This window comes from Centropristis striata, chromosome 2 (genome assembly GCF_030273125.1).
Source record: "Centropristis striata isolate RG_2023a ecotype Rhode Island chromosome 2, C.striata_1.0, whole genome shotgun sequence".
Taxonomy (NCBI): Eukaryota; Metazoa; Chordata; class Actinopteri; order Perciformes; family Serranidae; genus Centropristis; species Centropristis striata.
In genome coordinates this window covers 15,704,640-15,714,118 of record NC_081518.1, presented here as the reverse complement: position 1 = coordinate 15,714,118, position 9,479 = coordinate 15,704,640, and the positions used below count along the sequence as shown (strand labels likewise).

Below are 9,479 nucleotides of genomic sequence, written 5' to 3'. Positions count from 1 at the left end.
TTGACAAAAGCAACTATTCTAAGGGTTTTTATTTTTATTTTTTAGGTTTCTGCGGTGGAAGCTTTAGTGAAGTGTTGCAGTGTAAAGAGTTTAGAGCCACTGGCTGTCCACACTCTGAGAGATCTGATCATAGGACAACTCGCTTTATAAAGCAATTGTGTGTAAACTCCAAAACAGTAAACAGTGAGAGCCTTCTTTTATTGCCACAAAATTACCAGCATGGACACATAAATTACTCAGGCTCTCTATATCTATCTTCCCCAAAAAGAAATATTAAGAAAAAAAAACAACCCAGGACTTTCTTCTGAGATAAAGAGGGAGCTGCCACTACGGCCAGACATTTCTGTGTCTGCACCGTCAAGATAACCAAAAAACCCAAATCATGTGACCACTGAGTAAAGTTCTATTAAACTCACAATAAATAATTAAACATTTATTTAACATCTTTAATGCAGGACCTTCGTAACTTTACCTTTATACTTGTATTTACTGGTTTACTACATGTTTGAAATCTCTGTATATTATTTCTCTTTATACATAAAGATTTACTACTTTACTACTTTATAGTTTGTTCATTTCGCAATTGCTGTGCAATTATTTTTATTTTATATTCTATGTATCCCATATTTTAAAGGTAAATAAATATTACATTTGTTGAGCCTGAGTAGAGCAGCCAAGTCTGAATGTTGTTGTTTACAGTAAGTGACAATTTAACTATTAACTATTTCATGTCTTTGATTTTCATTTTTTACTTCCATGTTTGGAAGCCTTTAAAGGACTTTATTAAAATGACAATGTAAACTTTAAAATGAGAATTTAATTCCACAATAGCATTATAATTTCAATTTCAATGTTAAAGTACTCAGATAACTTTTTTTGGTTGTAACAAATAATGTAATGCATTAGTTTTGCAATTCAAGTAATCATTTTTTAAGTTACGATTTTAAATAAGTAAGCCATTACTGGGAGACTGCCGTGGAAAACTAAAATCCTGACTCTTTTCCACTGTTTCTTCTTCTGAAAATGCGATAAAATGTATCATGGTATATTAACCTTTTCACAGATTCTTTTTGTTTGTTTTAAATCCTATTACAGTACCAAACACAATGGGAAAATGTTGTCTAATCAGCATTTGAAACACAAATCTGGGAAATTACTATTAAATGTATCATAATATTACATAATAATGTATTTAAATTGAGTAATATATGTGTGCATGAGACAATTATATTGGTGGAAATGTGTATTTTTTTATTTCAATATTTTCAGCAGAGTCCCCCGTGAGCTTCCAAATATTTCTTTAAATCATTATTTATCTTTTTTATGATTATTACTTTTTAATCTGCATATGTGAAGGGATTGTGAGATTGATTTACAGTAAAAAAAAAATTGAGAAAAAATTATAAGACCATTGTTTTCTTCAATTTCTTGTTCATTTTAGTGCCTGGGACAACCAAATATAATGATAACAACAAGAATAGCTCATAAGAGTTTAATTTAGGAGCTGACATGTAACCTAGATATCAGCTCTTAAATTAAACTCTTATGAGCTATTTTTGTTGTTATCATTATATTTGTCCAAACAAATGTACTAGGGGTGTGACAAAATCTCGTGCCACGAGATCTTGCGAGATCTTGCGAGATTAAACTCGACGATATTTCTCGCTTTAAAAATCAGTCATGTGAGATTTGTGAGTTATTCAAACTTCTATTTGTTAGTTTGTTACCTGTGGGGAGAGTAAAATGAAAAGAAGAGGAGGAGAAGGAGGGCAAGCAGCCAGAATGACGTCACAGGGGCCGGCGGCTCGTTAAGAAGAGTAAGAACGAATCGAAGCGGCACAGTCCTGCTAATAGGCTAACAGTTAGCTCTGTAGCAGTACAGTGTGTATGTGCTGCTGCTGCAGGAGGTGTTCACTTAGCGATCTCTGTTTATTTACAACAAGCACCGGACACTCTTCACAGTTAGCGATGCCGGTTAATTCAGGATCGCTATGTTTATGATACTTAGCTATGCTCCTTTGTTTTGATCAGCTGCTGATGTTGTTCAGTTAGCGATGACGGCCACAGTCTCCCGTGTTTAATCCCTCCTGTTTGTGATCACGGATCACGGTCGAAACTGTCGCTAAGCGATTAGCATACGTCACCTCTGGAGTCTCATTAACCCCTCTGGGGGATTTTATTTTTTTATTTATCTTATTTTAACTTTTATGAATTTTAGTTTTAGTTTCAAGTTGTTACATCATGCATGTAAAGAGTTATAATAAAACATTTCAAAATGCATGTGCAACTCGGTTAAATAAAAGTCTGTTGGTCGAGTCATATATTTTGTCATTGTAGTTTTCCTAAAATCTCGTCTCGTCTCGTTCTCGTGAACCCAATATCGTGTCTCGTCTCGTGAGCTGAGAGTATTGTCACACCCCTCAAATGTACCTTTAGTTGTACCAGGCATGTGTGCATGAGCCAATTATATTGAAAACAATTTACTTCATTTGTATGTGAGTATTTTTTATTTTTTATTTAAATAATTTCCTTTTAGCAGAGTCCCCTGTGGGCTTCCTTACATTTCTTTTTTAATCATTATCTCTTTTATAATTATTATTTTTTATTTGCATATGTGGAGGGATTGTGAGATCGATTTACTATGTGTGCATGAGCCAAATATATTGAAAACAAGTTACTTCATATGTATGTGAGTAATTTTTATTTTTTATTTAAATAAATTAATAATTAATAGTAATAGTAATAATTAATTAATTAATTAATAATTTCATTTTAGCAGAGTCCCATTTGGGCTTCCATATATTTCTTTAATCATAATTTATCTTTTTTTTTATTATTTCTAAATCCACATATGTGGAGGGGTTGTGAGATCGATTTATATTGCCAATAACATACCGTTTTGTCTGTAATTATTGTGCATCTGACAATAAATGTAGTAAATGACATGCAGCAGTGAGCAGCTGTGGGCTTTGGACCCTTTGTCTCAGTGGGCGTGAGTGACTGTAGGTGTGAGCACACAGAGACAGACAGACAGGCAGCAAAGTAATCAGGCAGACAGTCAGACCTATAGCCTGACAGACAGACAGGCAGGCAGGCAGACAGGCAGACAGACAGACAAGCAGGCAGAGAGACAGACAGGCAGGCAGAGAGACAGACAGGCAGGCAGAGAGGCAGACAGGCAGACAGCAAAGTAATCAGGCAGACAGTCAGACATATAGCCTGACAGGCAGACAGACAGGCAGGCAGAGAGACAGACAGGCCGGCAAGCAGAGAGAAAGACAGACAGGCAGGCAGGCAGGCAGGCAGGCAGGCAGAGAGACAGACAGACAGACAGGCAGGCAGGCAGGCAGACAGCAAAGTAATCGGGCAGACCTATAGCCTGACAGACAGGCAGACAGAGAGACAGACAGGTCCCGACGTCCCCGCCCTGGTTGGGGCTGGACTCAGCAGTGTGCTCTCCCGGCTAGTTGCAGTAGAAGGTAGAGGAGAGGCGGCGGAGGATGGAAACCCATGCAGGGCTCTGTCTGCGTTCACAGTAACGTTACCTAAAAGCGTCGACTGAACTGCTCGTGTTCGTGCAATGAAGCAGCACAGTCGGGCTGTTGTGTGAAGCTCAGCAGAGGAGGAGGCCCTTTGACAGTTTACTGGTAAGCCAGCTTTTTTTTTTTATAATTCCGGTTAGAAAGTGTAGCTAGCAGCAAGCTAACCAGCTATGATACAGCAGATAAGCCAACCTAATACTGGCTAAAATAGCTCTCGCAGAATGGGTTTAGCTTTTTGAGCTGGTTGCACAATAACATGAACACCTAACTTGTGTACCAGCCCCCTGTCATGTGTGTGAATGAGGGTGTGGGTGTATTCTGGGTGTTTTTAATGCTAGCTGAGTGAGGAAAGTTAGCTCCGTTAGCTAACGTAAACAGTTAGCGTCAGTTGGTTGCAAAACAAACTACCAAAAATAATATAACATTTATCGTTTGCCCCGAAGGCTGGAAACGCGTATATTACCAGTGTGATAATGTTTGTTAGGCTACTGTAACGTAATGTCAGTGCTTTGTGAAAACGGTTAGCTGTTGGTGATTATTATTGCCTTTCTAATGTGACACAAGAAGCAGGTTAGCAGCCCTCCTCCTCCTCCTCTTCTTAAAGCTGCTGCTGTGTCATGGTTCAAGCTGTCTGATGTTATCTGCTGCTGCTATGCCAGTTTTGTGCAACAACCTCAGCTAAATCCTAAATTAAATTAATGTTAGCATGGCCCGTTTGTCTGCATTTGTCCAGTGAGTTAGCTGGGTGCTAACCGCCTGGAGTCACACAGCAGCCTCACCTAAACAGCTGCAGTGTTGCCTCCTGTAACCTCATGTTAATGTCAGCCTCTGAAGAAACTCTCTCACCTTTACTTTAAACCGGTGGAGCAAAAAACACACCAAGAATGGAGGCAAGCACAAAATAATATGTGTTTATACAACAGGATGATGGATTTACAGCAGCTCAGGCTGCAGTCAGTGCAGGGAGAAGTGCTCCAAAAAGTATTAAAAATAGTAATAACACAGTGCAGAAACACTCTGTTCCTATGAGTAGTGCATTCAATATTTTACTTGAGTAAAAGTACACAAGTACTAGCATTAAATATACTCACAGTACCAACAGTACTCATCATGCAGAGTGGTAAATTATATTATCCAATAATAAGTATTGATAATTTGATGTGTGCATCAGTTTAATGTTGCAGCAGTTAAAGGTGGAGGGTAATTCTTTATATATACTTAGCTATATGTTAGGGTTGGGCGATGTCTCTTGAACCTTCATGTGCACTGGTAAAATCAATCTGTGCCCCATTTAAGAATGAGTATTGTAACTTTATAAGCAAAACGATTGCACCAAAAACCTGTTCCCCGGTGTGAACTGGGCCTGGAGGCTTTTAATTCCCCATGTTGGGCTCAGTGGTCAATCACTGTCTGCAACGTTACTTTGGTAAAGTGCATGGTATATTCTGAGTTAATAGGCACATATTGGTCAGTATGTGGTTCTGTAGTTGACATACAGGCTTTGTGTATGGGAAATAATGTTCCCATGAACTGACTATTCTGGATAGATCAAGTAATGCTGGCACGAGATTTCGTATTTGGCTTGTGAGGGCTGGCAACAGTTTAGTAAAAAAACAGGTTACTGTTCTGTTTCTTTGCCAGCCACTTGGACTAAAAAAAGGAACTGATTAGATTTTGGACATCAAAGGTCAAGGTCATTGTGACCTCACTAAATACATAGTCATACAATACACTATAACTCATGAATTCAAACACTAATTCTGACACAATTTAACACAAAGGAACAAAGAGGGAGACATTTGATCGGATACTGAATTGATGACACTAATCTTTAAACTGGGGTGACTGTATATATATCGTCTGAACTGCCAGGTTGAAGATGTGTGTGAGACATCCACATTTTGGAATTTGTAGCTTATTTGCAGTAACATCCATATTATAAGCATTGTTTACCCAAGTCTTAACAGAAATGGATGTGAGCTGCAACTTGACTAGTTTGCGCGGGCATACCATTAGGCGGTTATTCTAGTTTAAATGTTGCACCATAATTCATACATGGATAATACACAAGGAAACCTGCAAACCTCGCCCATCAGGTTCTTTGTCTTTTGGCTCTGCAACATCTTCTACATTTGCAGTGCAATCCAGAATCAGAGACTATGCTCAAGAATGGTTATCGCTGGTGAATCCTGTTGCATAAAAGGCTTGGTTTCTCAGATGTATTATTCGTAACACCTCAGTCCCACACACACTTGAGCAAACCTTCTTTACTCAAAAGGTATTGATCATTCTCTTGTTATCCAGTGAAAAAGCAGTGTTAAATGTATTGATTTCTTCTTTATGTTATGCGCCCCAGTGAGGAAAGACAGCATATGTTAATACAGTGTATCCAGCCCAAATATTCGATCATTTTTGTTGTTTACGAGCCTGATATTAATATTTTGTATGACTTGACTTGATGTTTTCAGGACTGATGGCTCCAGAGTGACATGCCATGGCTTTAATGATCCCCCCGGTGAAGCTCAAATGGCTGGAGCACCTGAACAGCTCATGGATCACGGAGGACAGCGAGTCCATCGCCACGCGGGAGGGAGTCTCGGTGCTCTACTCAAAGCTGCTGGCAAACAAAGAGGCCGTGCTGCTGCCGCAGCAGGTGCTGTGTCTGAAAGGCCCCCAGCTTCCAGACTTTGAGCGTGAATCTCTCTCCAGCGATGAGCAGGAGCACTACCTGGACGCTCTGCTCAGCAGCCAGTTGGCTCTGGCCAAGATGGTGTGCTCTGACTCTCCCTTTGCCGCTGCTCTGCGCAAACGTGTGCTGGTGCTCCAGCGCATCTTCTACGCACTTTCCAACAAGTACCACGACAAGGGGAAGGTCAAGCAGCAGCAGCACTCTCCAGAGAACAACTCGGGCTCGGCTGACCTGCACTCTGTCAGCGAGCGGCCTCGCTCCAGCACCGACGCCCTCATCGAGATGGGTGTTCGCACGGGCCTCAGCCTTCTTTTTGCTCTGCTGCGCCAGAGCTGGATGATGCCTCCTCCACCTAACCCTGGGGGAGGTCCCGGGGGCAACATAAACTTGTGTAATGATGTCATCCACACAGCCATTGATGTGGTTAGCTCCTTGCCGCCCCTCTCTCTGGCCAACGAGAGCAAGATCCCGCCGATGGGCCTGGACTGCCTGGCCCAGGTCACCACTTTCCTGAAGGGGGTGACGATGCCAAACTCTGGGGCAGATATTTTAGGGCGTCGGCTCGCCTCAGAGCTGCTGCTGGGGCTGGCCTCGCAGAGGGGCTCCCTGCGCTACCTGCTGGAGTGGATCGAGATGGCTTTGGCTGCATCAGCCGTGGTCAGCGCTATGGAGGACAACAAGGTGCTACAGAACCAAGAAGGACTCATCGGCTACGATTGTTTCATGAACATCCTCATGCAGATGAGACGCTCTTTGGTAAGTAAACATTAACATAACTGGCTGATTGGAAGGTTATTTTGTGCTTTAATGACATAAGCCAGAAGGCAGCAAATCTTTTAACTCCTGCTTACATCAAACACGCAGCAGCCTTGACAGCTTTCATTACTCTGAGCTGTCAGATAGACTTAAAAATGCTTTGCTCCTTCTGTTGAGTGTTATTATTCATTCAACTAAATATTCCTGTCTGTGGAAAGTAGAATAGAACAAATATGTCCAGGACAATGAACAAGTTATTTCATCCATCTGTACACTTTATAATGCAGCTATTGTCATTAAGGTGTGGTAACTGGAAGCATTTACTTGTAAATGATTAGTCCATTGTTCATCAGAGCATCAACTGGTTCATGTTGGGTTGGGCAGAGAGAGCTGGGCTGCATTCATAAAGCGTCACTCCAAGCATTAGAGTGCACACTGGCACAAACTGGACTGTTCATAAATCTGGAGGTCTGCAGTTGAGAACCCAGGGTTGAGGCTATAACCTGCTCTACTGATTTGCAGAATATGATTTTACAGAGGCATTGTGCCAGAAGGTTTAAATGTTCAGACAAAGGATGTGATATGACTAAATAATAAAATAATTAATAATCCATAGCAGGCTTTGTCTTCTATACTAAGAAAAAAGGTCCCAAATTATGCCAAATTTCAAAATGTTGAGTCAAAAACCTTGACATTTTCTTGCAGTTACTCTCCCCACACATTAAGCCCAGTATTCAGCTCTTTGTGAGGTGCTGGAAAGGTAGAACAATTGATTCTTGCAGGTTCCACCAGTCAAACAAACAAAAAGCTGTGACGTGGAGCGGGGGAACATTCTGTGCATTTTCCTGCTTTTTGGACCCTTGCCAATGACATGCCTGAGCATCACGGTTTATTAAAGTGGGGTTGTATAGGTACCCCACCCAGAATAAATACCTCACATAAGTCAACCATCCACTGGAGGCAATGCACTGACTGTAGATGGGGTTATATGAGGTAGTGCCTTATACAACACAACTTATTTAAATCCAACCTATACCTTTAGGCAGAATGCAGGTGATGGCAAAAATGAAAAAAATAACAGTTGCATCCAAGCTACCACCACACCCTGATCATATACCATGCCTCTGTTGTACAGCTTTTTTTTTTAGTAATGTTTTTATTACATTTTCCAACATAGACAAAAACAACAAACAACAACACACTGTGGCCACAAATAAATATCCAACTACTTATTATGTTATAATAAATAGATGTAACAGACAATACAGTGAAAATGCTCTGTCCCATTACAATTGACAGTGATGTAGCAAATACTTACCTGGAAAGAAAGAAGAATAGCAAAAAAAATATTTTTACAATAATCTCAATTTCCATTTCGAGAGAAAAGGCTATGTTTTTTGAAAGGAAAATTAAAAATAATAATAATGAGAAGTAAATTAATGTCCTGCCTTACAACCCAAAAACATCAGTTTGCCAGTTTCCCTCATTACTATCTATCATCCCTTTTAATACAAAAGTGGTGAGTCTTTTACCAGCATATTTATGTACCCAGATATTTTTAAAAAAATCATCCATTTTACATTTAAATCTCCGTGTTAGATATTCCATTGGCAGCCTCCAATTGTTGGAGATGCAATATCAATCCATCTGAGAAATATATTCTTTAAAGCTGCAAATGTGAGAATACTGAGCAGCATTAAAAACATTAAAAATCAAATTAAGTTTGCTAACAATTTTTCCCCAGTACTCCTCAATATGGATACATGACCAGATAGAGTGCCTATAGCTTCCCACCTCTACTTGACATTTTGAACAGTTATACAGCTTTCTGTTTGTTCTGATTCTCAAACTGGGTTAAGGGGATATGAGGTAAGTGTGTCATACGACTCCACTTCATTAAATCCAACCTATAGCTTCAGGCAGAATGCAGGTGATGTTCAGACATGTGGATGGCAAAGGTCCAAAAAGCTGAAAAATGTATTGAGTCCTGCATTAACCCCACATCAGTCACAAAACAGGTGTACCACCACGCCTTGATCATATACCACCCTCATTAGTGAGTAAAACTGGTGGAACTTGCAAGAAGCATTCAAGGATAAGTACCCCATACGACCCCACTTTAGACAAAATATAAACAGGCCATGAATAAATGATGATGATGTGGTGAATGTGCACAGAAGTATGATTTTTTGCTTCTATATCACGTGAAGTTGGTTGTTTTTGGTTCTTATCATTTAATTTAAAAAGGCAAAGGTAATTAAATGTTTCTTTATTGGGGGGTCTGTAAAAAACTCACCTTATATTAAGTGTAATTATTATACTTTCATTGTTTTAAGTCATATCTAACATTGATTTGTGATTGTCTCAGGGCTCCTCAGCAGATCGCAGCCAGTGGAGGGAACCCACGCGGACGTCTGACGGCCTGTGCTCATTGTACGAGGCAGCACTCTGTCTGTTTGAAGAAGTAAGATGTTTTAATAGTATTTTAGTCT

The 9,479-nt window shown here is 40.0% G+C and overlaps 1 protein-coding gene across 8 annotated transcripts in view; it reads left to right on the top strand.

The window, feature by feature from the left end:
- The first annotated feature begins 3,131 nt into the window (after positions 1-3,131).
- Positions 3,132-9,479, top strand: part of herc1 (HECT and RLD domain containing E3 ubiquitin protein ligase family member 1) — a 108,565-nt gene continuing 102,217 nt past the window's right edge. For 7 of the 8 annotated variants that reach the window (XM_059357496.1, XM_059357541.1, XM_059357533.1 and 4 more), the window contains exons 1-3: positions 3,133-3,647; positions 6,011-6,987; positions 9,356-9,451. In XM_059357496.1, the coding sequence (XP_059213479.1) occupies positions 6,037-6,987; positions 9,356-9,451 (1,047 nt within the window). In that variant the 5' untranslated portion in view covers positions 3,133-3,647; positions 6,011-6,036. Of the gene's footprint in view, positions 3,648-6,010; positions 6,988-9,355; positions 9,452-9,479 lie in introns of all 8 variants that reach the window. The other variant, XM_059357515.1, reaches the window with a different exon arrangement.